The sequence below is a fragment of the Alligator sinensis genome, unplaced genomic scaffold (assembly GCF_000455745.1).
Source record: "Alligator sinensis unplaced genomic scaffold, ASM45574v1 scaffold147_1, whole genome shotgun sequence".
NCBI classification, from domain to species: Eukaryota; Metazoa; Chordata; order Crocodylia; family Alligatoridae; genus Alligator; species Alligator sinensis.
Window position 1 is genome coordinate 4,018,675 of NW_005841847.1, and position 11,136 is coordinate 4,029,810.

At 43.7% G+C, this 11,136-nt stretch overlaps 1 protein-coding gene across 3 annotated transcripts in view; it reads right to left on the reverse strand.

Annotated features, from left to right (window-relative positions):
- The window catches only part of NELL2 (neural EGFL like 2), a 250,335-nt gene extending 240,725 nt beyond the window's left edge, over nucleotides 1–9,610 (reverse strand). For 2 of the 3 annotated variants that reach the window (XM_025208486.1, XM_025208477.1), the window contains exons 1-2: nucleotides 9,553–9,610; nucleotides 6,591–6,741 (exon numbers count right to left, since the gene is read on the reverse strand). In XM_025208486.1, coding sequence (XP_025064271.1) covers nucleotides 6,591–6,741; nucleotides 9,553–9,595 — 194 coding nt within the window. In that variant the 5' untranslated portion in view covers nucleotides 9,596–9,610. Of the gene's footprint in view, nucleotides 1–6,590; nucleotides 6,742–9,552 lie in introns of those variants that run through there. The other variant, XM_025208491.1, reaches the window with a different exon arrangement.
- Between the last annotated feature and the right edge of the window lie 1,526 nt (nucleotides 9,611–11,136).

Sequence of the window (11,136 nt, forward strand, 5' to 3'; positions counted from 1 at the left end):
CTTGTCCTGCCCCTCACTTAGGAACACTGAGGCAAAGAACTCATTGAGGAGTTCAGCCTTGTCCCCCCTGTCCGTCACCAATTGCTTCTGCTCATTTAGTAGGGGTCCTATTCCACCCTAGGCCTTCCTTTTGCTCCCTATATATCTAAAAAACAATTTTTTGTTATCCTTTACTTGGGATGCCATCCTCAGCTCCATGGTAGCTTTGGCCCGTCTAACTGCCTCCCTACACGTGCGAGCAGAGGAGGTATACTCCTCTTTGGTAATCTCTCCCCGTTTCCACTTTTTATATGCTTCCCTTTTAGTCCGCAGTCTGCCCTGGATTTCTCTGGTCAGCCAAGGAAGCCTCCTGGCCCCTTTCCCTCTTTTTCCTCGCATCGGGATCGTCTCCCTCTGTGCCCGAAGGATCATTTCCTTAAGGTACAGCCACCCTTCCTGGGCTCCCATCTCTTCAAAACTCCTACTCCGCAGTGCGTCCTTGACTAATCTCCTGAGCTCATTGAAATCAGCCATGTATGCCCCTGCCTGGCCATCTGGGCAGCTATCGCCCGAAAGATGTTCCCAGCGTGGTGACCTACTTTGAATTTCTGCAAGAGGCATGTGCACGCTCATCTGGATGCACCCCATGGGGGAAATCCTGTATTGCTCAGGATCTTCTTTAGCACTACCAAAGTGTCAGGATGAATAAAAAAAGTCTTCTTCTGAAATCTCTTGATAAGACCCACAACCTCTATGTAAAAGAAATAAAACTTTGGTTTCACAGTAGGATTCTAAAATCGTAGTTAAAACCAACTCAGAAGCAACTGATTATGCTTTGTACAATGTCTTGGAAACTTTAGATGTATGATACTGAAAACCAACTATTAAAACTTACTGCCAGAAAGTTACCATATATTTCAACATCCCTTTTTTTAAGCAAACAAAACAGTTGTCACCTGGACAATATATACTAATTTGTATAACAGAAAGGAAATTAGTCCTTATGGGCATTAGGTAATTATCACAGCTTTTTAATATGCTAATGTATATACTAAATTATTGTTTATTCAATGCCTATCTTGGAAGTTACTGGAGTACTAACATTGCTACTGTGCGATGTTATTAGGCTACTGCGCGGTTAGTGCCTCGTATAGACTCTTACTTCTCAGTAGTCTACTAACAATGCTCAGTAGTGTGCCAGGCAGAAACCATGTGAATATGCTACTGCGCGGTAGTATTAAGTTAACCAAGTACTAAACTTAATGCACAGTAACTCAGCACGTTAATGAATGTGTAGACATGCCCAGTATGGCACTATTCGTCACAACTAACAATATATGGTCAGGAGAGTCCAACAAATGCAAAAACAAACATTGTATATGGCAGGAATGAGATACATTGGGAAATTCAAGAATACACAAATCCATTGATACCAGTTCTTCAGTTGCATAGCAGTCAAAACAGTAACCGAGGAAAAGAAGAGTTAAATTACAATCAAATGATTCCACCCTTTAAAGTCTTTAATATGCAGCATCTCAAGAGATATGAATACAGCATCTTGAATACAGCACCTGTTGCATAAGTCCATCTAACCATAAAGTGAGTCTTATTAAAGTTCCCCATTTTTGCCAATTAAATGAAAATCCAGGACGGAGTAGTAGAGCCTAAAGCATATTAGAACCATGTCATAGATTAAAATGATCAGGTTGCCAATTCATTCATCAAGGAGAAGCTGAAAGATGGATTCAAAAGTCAAGTGAAGAGGATAATAAAGTTTAAACTGAAGGCTGAGCGTAAGAGCACAGCAATCAGCCTAACAGTCCTTTATTCAGATTTAAGGAATCATTTTGTTCACATTGTTCAAAATATTTGTTCTGTTACTGTAAAACAGAATCCATTTGAGCCAGGGCATTATATGCAGTCAAGGTGATCTCCTCAATTATATTTATAATTGATATTTCTTAGACATTTAGAATGTGTGTCCAAAGACCGGTATCTAGCTTAGTGGAACAGCTAAATAATCACTGCTGTGAAATTCTGATTTACTGACACTGAGAGCTTTTAACAAGTTTCATCTCTGAGCTGCACCTAGATTGCCTTTTACCGAACTCTCCAGATATAGCAGGTCAGTGGGAAAAAAAAGATTGCTCATAGTTGAAGAAAGGTAGATAAGAAAGTAACAGCTATACAAATATTTTAAATTGTTCCACTTCAAGCCAGCTTAAACCAATTTGAAAGTAGTATAATGTTAAGCAATGAAGGAAAATTTTAAATACTCAGTGCTTCAATTACCAGTTGAGGGGAAAAATAAGAGTATTTAGCCATTCCTTTTAGCTGCCAGAACAAACATGAACTGTTATTCATCTATCTAAAGCCTACATATCATCACTTGAACTCCACATGGACATAAGGATTCATTCACATGAATCAGATAGTAGAAAGGAGGCCCATTTGTCCCTCCAGAGAGCACTGTCATAATGTGAATGACCTTGTCAGGTACTGAATACCCTGATCTCTCCTAGAATTCAGCACCAGTAGTCACTGGTGACGCGTAGGGATTGCCCGCATGTGCACGTGCACCCTGACATGGACGGTGCAACCTTGTAAAAAGCACCACCAACGCTGACCTGCAGGCGGTCGCCGCTTGCCACCCCCGCCATTGCTGACACCGCCGGCAGCATCTGCAGGCAGTCCCCAATTGCCAGCAGCACCTGTGGGTGATTGCTGACCACTGGTTGGCATACGCCACCCCTGCCACCACCTGCGGGAGCGTGCTGTGCCTCCCCAGCTTCCGGGGGCATGCGGCGTTCATGCCAGTAGTGAAAGGCAGCCAGTATCTCTCAAAAATTATATAGCACCCAGCACAGGAGCCCTACGCTGTGGTGTCTTTAACCAAGAACTGGCAAAAGAAGAAAACAATAATGGGTTGGGCTGCACAGAATAAACCAAGTGACCCCTCTAAAATATATGAAGAAAAAAAATAGATAATAAAATTAAATGTTAATTAAAATTAATTCGTGGATACAGGGAACACGCCTTTTCTACTTGTTAAACATAGTCTTTTCATTTTCCAGCTCAGTTCAAGGCATAAGAATCTAGTTTTATTTAACCACCAGAATTGCTGCATAATCAACAGAAAAGGTTACTTATGTCTTGATTAACTGCTTATTTCCCTTGACTATCTCCAACCTCAATCTCTCTTGACTGCCTGCAGGTTTTCCACTCTTATCACTGCAGAGAAAAGAGGCAATACTGTACTATATTTTGTAAATAAGTGAAGACAGTCTGGGTTTTGTTCTTCAGTTTGATCCCACTGTAACTGTCTGGAGTTCAGGGGAGCTATTCTAGTGTTAAAGTTTATGCAATGGAGGGAAGAACCAACTGGTGTACAGTTACTTCTCCTTCCAAGTGTGATCACAGTAACAACATAGAATTTTCTAAAACATTGTTTGAGCGTTAGTGGACCTTATAGGCAAGTCCCTATACAAAGAGAAGCAGGATCAAAGAGACTGAAATCTGACAGTGAAGTGAAATTACTTAAATCAAGGATAAATGGCTTCTTTTAACTCATAAATTTAGCTGTTTTTATTGTCATTCATAAAGAATTAAAATAATGCAAAGATAGTGAAGGAGATTTAAAGATCCTAGCCTTAATTTTAATTTCAATGCTAAATTAAGTCATCGTGCACATTAGCATAATTGAATAGCAAATACCACTAAAATACACTGACAGTATTTGTACTCCCTAATTTTGTGAACATATTCTAAGATTTAGCTCATATCCAATTTTTCTGGGTATGTTCACAATAATGCTGATCCTACAACCACATAAATAAACAGCTGGGCATTTGGATTACACCCATCAGTTAAAACTCCATTGCTAAACTTTCCAGACTGCAAGCGCCATTATACTATAGAATGTTTTCCCAAAGGAAGTGGTAAAACATTTAAAAAAGCAGTCTGGACAAAGCAACTGAAGATCCAGAGAATAATCTTTATGGGCCTAAATCAGTAGGGATCCAGGCTTTTTGGTAGGCACGCCATAAATTAAGCTCCACACTCTCCCCAGGTGCCATTCCAATCCTCATCCCCTGCCTAATCTGCTGTCCTGCTTTCTGTTCCTTGCCTAGTGCTTCCCACCTAATCAACTCAGCTTTCTTCCCTATGGCTAGGGACAGACATTCAAAAAGCCTGAGCCTGAATTGATTCAATCTTTGCAAGTTTAGCAGGGCTGGCTAAACTAAACCAGTTTGTAACTGTACAGACATCCCAGAAATGCAGGCACATACCTGCAGTGGCTCAGGTTAGAAGCCAGAGGGGCGCTACAGCAGCCTTCCCTTCCCTTCCAGCAGGATTAGGGATGGGTTCCCTCCCCCCTCCTTGATAACAGAGCATTTATCAGCTCTGTCATCAGCATTTATCACCCCATCAGAAAACAAACAGCCTCTCTCATTAGTTTAAATTCTTCTTAAACAAAGAAGGAAGAGAGGGACTTTACCAGCTGAGCTGCTGATTAGCTCCAAAAAGCCCTAAACTGACACTGCTGTCTGCCACAGCACAGACCGTAGCCAGCATGTGGTCTGCTAGCTAATGCTGAGGCGTCTGTGTAAGGCAGAGGGAACAGGGGATCCCTGCTTACCACTCCCTGCTAAGGAGAGGGGAAGAGGAGGAGGAAGCCAGGCAGATGCTGCTGTGTCTGCAAGTCTCTGCCAGAGCTGCAGACAGCAAGCAGAGGGGAGGGGAAAGCCTTGCTGTAGAGCAGAGAGCCCTGCTCAGCCCAGAGAGCATGCTGGGATGGTGGGGGAGTCTGATTTAACTTAAATCAGCAAGGGGTCTGAGACGGACATTGCATAAACTGGTTTGAGCCAAATCAGTTAAGTCTGATACTACATTCATCCAGGTTTATCTCAAACTGGTTTCAGCCATTTTCAAACCAGTTTATGTGCACTTAACATCTGTTCTGTTACAGGATTAAACCAGTTTCTGATCACTTAAACCGGTTTAAAGTGTAATGTCTGTCCCTAGCCTATCTGTTGTTGTATTCCTTACTCCCACCCCAATCTATTACATGCCACACACAGAGGCTGCCTGTGCCATGTGTAGCATGTGTGAGGTAGGTTGGCCACCCCTGGCCTAAATAATATAAACAGACCCTTTTCATTACTTCCATTGCATAAATTATCAATAAATACATTAGGCCCCTCCCAAAACAAAGACACGCTAACAAGACATAGTCCTTGCTCACAGAACTTTTGCAATCTAAGATAGTAAATGATATGTGAGGAGCTAGTCGAAAAGAAAGGAAGAAGAAGGGGCATAGTAATAGCAACAATGTTTTGAATTTTTCTAAGTGAAGGCTTTTAAACTGTATGATGGGGTATTATCTCCAGCTTCCATAAATCTATATTTTTAACATTTGAATCTGCTCATAAAGTATTTGCAAATTAAAAAACTAGGGATAAATGGACCTTAAAAGGCTTGGAGATGCTGTTAAGTTAGGAAGCCACACTTAAAATGAATACTATTTGAGCCAACTTATTTAAACCGGAAATCTTGCAGAAAACAGGCTTGCTCACAAGGCTCTTGGTACTTCATGTATCTGTACTTCTGAATTTCCAGGAAAAATGGAGAGCAGGAAAATCAAGGAATGGGGGAAGATGGAAATCTTGAGTTTAGTTTCTTTAACTAATTTATCAAATTTGAGATGAAAATGTATGAAGAAGTGGCAGGAGCACTGTAACTATACCATAAAAATCTAATTGCTATTACTATACCAATTTTCCATAAGAAGTAATGATGTTATGAATGAGTCCCAATTAACAATCTATTTACAGTCAATACATATTGTCGTCTCCCTTGGTAGCAAAATTATCAAGGAAGGAAATATTGCAATAGTGTATGGGGGGAGGGGTAGGCAGATATATGAACTGCATACTGGAAGCAAAGAAGGTCTGTTGCCAGGGATGATCACTAATTCATTCAAAAGAATTACAAGTGTTTACATTTCTTTCCACACTTTTATAAATCAGAGGCCAGCTATCTTCAGTGGCTATATGACTTGAAACATAAAGAATCTCTTCTGTGTCTCAAAGAGTGATTATCCTATTGTAAAAGATTCATCCTCAGATGCCCAACACTGCTGTAGTCTTTACACCTAAAGCCTAAAGTCTTTACACCTAGCAAACCACAGTGCCATTTACTGTAGGTGCATGTCCACAACCTGCAGGAAATTTTTACTATCTTTAAAGCCACGTAGAGATAAAGCCCACAGGCTTTGTTAGTTTGTGTAGCTTTACTAACACAACAGGGCTATGCTGAGTTGCACCAGCTGAGGAGCTGGCTCATAAAATCCTCTTTTTGGTCATAACCTTATTTTTATGCCCTAGCACCAGGAGACATTTCAGAGTGACAGCTGTTCCACTTACTGTTCACAGATATAGATTTGTGATTTTCTACAGATTTGCATAAATGTGGGTTGCCTCATACTATAAATGTTTCAAAATGATCCGCACATCAAAATCTTGTCTAAATTTGCTTGTTTTTTTTCTGATTTTATTACAGCATCTCTTTTCATGTATTAATACACCACCAATAAAACTTGCATTACTTACCTGTGGTCTAAATGATGAACAGAAAGAATAACACCTGAATTTAAGTGAGCTTGTTTTAAGGTCACCAAAACTGTGAATTCATATTTATTTCTTAACTTCTGAAAAAAGACTTCAGCTGTCTCTGGGGATGCTTTAACACTTCTGGAAGTATCTAAAGGAAAAAAGAAATAAAAAAATACTCAGGAAGGCATCTTTTCTATGGTACCTTACATCCAGATGATATACAAAACCATGAATTACATTGTCGTAGCACAACAGATATATCAGCCAAAGTTGCCACCAAGGCTAAGTACAGATGTTTAAAGCCCCAAGTTCTAAATATCATGCTTTACTCAAAGCACTCCAGATAAGGCTTGGACAGAATAGAACATACATGCACTCTTTGGTGTGGTAGGCCCAGAGCCTGCCTGCACTGGCCAAGGACAGCAGGTTGGGGGTGCTTTTTCATGCCTCCCAGCATGCCCCACAGGCTCCCCACGCCTCCCAGCATGCCCCACAAGCTCCCTGCAGAAAGCCAGCAGCAGCAGCAGCTCTGGTCCCTGCCCTCCCCATGCCATGGCTCCAGTCAGGTCCACGCTGGAGACATGCACGCATATACATGCACACCCCTATGACCCTCCCCCCCACAGCCCTCCCCGAGAGACCTGCTCCCTGCAGAGAGCCAGAAGCAGTTACAGAAGTGGCATCAGCTCCAACCCCAGCCCAGGGCCAGGACAGACACAGATGTACACACACACACACACACATACTTCTCGCTCTCCCCCTGTCACACACCTCTCTCGCCCCTACATGCATGCCCACACCTCACTCACAATCTTACCCCCAAAGCCTCACTCCCTGCAGAGCCAGCAGTACCCCACCCCATACAAACATAGCCACCATTCACTTGCTCTGTCTGCTCTGCTGCCACCATCTGCCAAGGAGCCTGATCATTCCATCTGTGCAGTACCTCTGACCTGCCTAGGGACATTGTATAATGATATAAAAATACAAAGAGATCACCTGTGGCTGACAGCTTGGAGCTGCATGCCACTTTTTGCCAGGAACTGTGGCAGGTGTAGGAAAGGTGGGAGAAGGAGCCCGTCTGCTGCACAGACCCAGCCTGGCCTCCACCAAGACCTGAGCCAGTAAGCTGTGGGGAGGCCCATGTGGCAGAAGGGCTCCTTTCCCTCCCCAGGGGAAACTCCTTTCTGTGACAGCCCAGGGGTGGGGCTGGGCCAGGCTAGTGCTCACCCACAGCAAATGAATTAATGCGAATTGCAGGACACATTGATCATCGACACTTCGCCCCGTGGCTGCAAGTGCGTTCGAATCTGGATTTGTGTCCAGGCTCCTGGAAATGTTGCCTGGCTTGGCCGTCTGGATCAGTCCCCTTCAGGACCTCCAGGTTGACATGGCCTCATGGAGGGCTGCCCAGGCCCCTGCCAGGGTCAGGCACCACACAGTTCCGCTTGGAGGGGTCGTTGGGCACCGACCCCAGGGCCCCGCGTACCTGCCAGTACCCTTCGGAGGATGGCAGGAGAATGTGACCTACCTTGACTTAGGATGGGATGTGGTACAGATGTTCAATAAAGCACTGACTTAAAGCGTGTTAGTCTGATACCATATCCATTGAGGATTACCTTAGAGTGTGATATGTACTCTATGTGGCATAAATGTCTAACCGAACAGACATTCATAGGACACACAGTTGTAAAGTGCTTTCTGCGTGCTTAATGTGTAATAAGTGTGACTTCTGTACAGGCCCCATGGTATGTTCAACAGTCGCTTACAAACCAACAGTATACTCTGTTTTTTAAATGACAGAATATTTTCTAAGAGACCAGTACTATGCCTAGGACCTGGTTTAAATTGTGTTTTTGCATTTTTCCTGAAAATCGTGAAATTAAGTGATTTTTATGAAAAATGTAATTTGCAATTAAATGACACGATATGGCCACTTACTGGGGAGTTCCAAAGCAAGCGGCCATATCATGGCATTTCACTGAAGCAAGATGGCTGCTGCAGGCTGGGGAAAGCATTCCCAAGCCAGCAGCTAAGGCCTAGGAGCCCAGAGGAGTGGGAAAGTGGTCAGTGCCTTTAGAGCCAGGGCTGGAACTAGAGTTATGGGCTGCAGGTGCAGGCCACAGCCTGGCTCCCCATGTGGGGGCTGTGATGGGGCTGGCCTGGCCCAGGAGCACATGGCCAAGGCCCAGGTTTAATTGTAGGCATAAGCCTTGCTCTCTAGGCCTCTGACCACTGCTGAAAAGCTCACGCCCCCCGCCCCCTCCACCTTAGCTCTGCCTCACTGGAGGAGGCAGCACCAGTAGTAGGAGCCATTTGCCCCACATTGTTTCTGATAGCCAAGGAGGGGAAATGCTTTTTAAAAATGCCACTCTGCCCTGCCGGGCTGCAAGCTAAATCGGCAGCAAGTCTGACACTGAGTTCAGCATCAGCCAATCAGCAGTGATGACAATGAGCTCAGTACATTTTTGAGAAGGGAATTTCCTCTCTGCCCATCAGAGACAACATAGGTCAGATGGCCACTACTGTTTTTCCTGCCTCTTCCAGTGAGGTGAGGAGAGGGGTGGGCCATGGGCTTTTCAACAGGAATCAGAAGCCTTGGGAGCAAGGCTTCTGCTGCTGCAATTAAACCTGGCCCTAAACCTGCCCCTTCAGTCAATTGGGGGGTGGGCATTCTTTGGGAATGAAAACAACAGCCCCCACCACAACTGGGCCATGATATTAGCAAGCTGGGCCTGCGATTTAAACCAGGCCCTATGTCCTGTTCACTGGCATTTTACTTTCTCCCTTCTATCTATCCCTCCCAGACCCAAGATATTCAGAGGTGAAGATGAATGAAAATTAGTGGATGGGGAATATAGAATGTTAACCAAAATAAATTAAACCTCAAAATATTTCCAAGTTTTTAGTGAACACTTGTGAAGAAATGTCAGGGCTGCTGCCAGAGGTGTACATATACCTTTAATGAACAGTTCATCTAAAGTATGGCATCTCTCCTGCATTTTATTGAACAGAATCAGCAACACATCTGAGCCAAGGGTGAGGTGTGGAATCCAAACCTTGATTTTATGTCATCCACACAAATGCATATTTCTAATATCGAATGATAATAAGTATAAAATTTAAAACAAAGGTTGACAAGGCTTACTCTGTTTAAAATGTTTGCTATAAATCTTTAAAAAACCCTTTCAAATTAGAAAGACTATAACATGAGTCTCTGTATACTCCCATGTTGTACATTTTTTTACAGCATGCATGTAAGTTACTTATCACAAACTAAATGTAAAGATGAATATTTTAAGAGCCTGCACACAAACAAAAAGTAAAGCTTGCAGTAGTTCTCCTGTTGACTTTATAGGCAAGGTTAGCAGAACACAAAAAGCCCAACCCTGAGTTTTGCAAAGGGAGTATATACAAAGTAAGATGTTACATGACTGAAAACTAGAAAACTAATTTCAGGTTTCTCATTCTACTTTATATATGTAAAATATTTTAATCTTTGAAAACTCTTGGCGCTCTGGTGTAGTGCCCGAAGACTGGAAGAAGGCCAATGTGGTGCCTATCTTCAAGAAAGGGAGGAAAGTGGATCCAGCTAACTATAGGCCCATCAGCCTGACTTCTATCCCGGGGAAGATCTTAGACAAGTTTATTAAAGAGGGCATCCTTAATGGACTGGCCAACGCCAACATCTTAAGGGATAGCCAGCACGGGATTGTTGCGGGTAGGTCTTGCTTGACCAATCTCATTTCCTTCTACGACCAGGTGACCTATCACCTGGACAAGGGAGAAGAGATTGATGTCATATATCTTGACTTCAAAAAAGCCTTCGATCTGGTTTCCCATGATCACCTCTTGGAGAAACTGGCCAATTGTCGACTTGGGTCCTTCACGATCCGCTGGCTGGAAAATTGGCTCTGTGGTCGGACCCAGCGGGTAGTAATTGATGGAAGTCACTCATCATGGTGTCCTGTGACCAGTGGGGTCCCCCAAGGCTCTGTCCTTGGACCCATACTGTTCAACATCTTCATTAATGATGTGGACACTGGAGTCAGAAGCGGACTGGCCAAGTTTGCCGATGACACCAAACTTTGGGGCAAAGCATTCACACCAGAAGACAGGTGGGTGATCCAGGCTGACCTGGACAGGCTCAGCAAGTGGGAGGACAAGAATCTGATGGTGTTCAATGCCAATAAATGCAAAGTTCTCCACCTTGGGAAGAAAAACCCGTAGCATCCTTATAGGCTCAGCAGTGCTATGTTGGCTAGCACTATGGAAGAAAGAGACTTGGGGGTCATCACTGACCACAAGATGAACATGAGCCTGCAATGCGATGCGGCGGCTAGTAAAGCGACCAAAACGCTGGCTTGCATCCATAGATGCTTCTCAAGCAAATCCCGGGACGTCATTCTCCCCCTGTACTCGGCCTTAGTGAGGCCGCAGCTCTAGTACTGCGTCCAGTTTTGGGCTCCACAATTCAAAAAGGATGTGGAGAAGCTTGAGAGAGTCCAGAGAAGAGCCACGCACATGATCAGAGGTCAGGGAA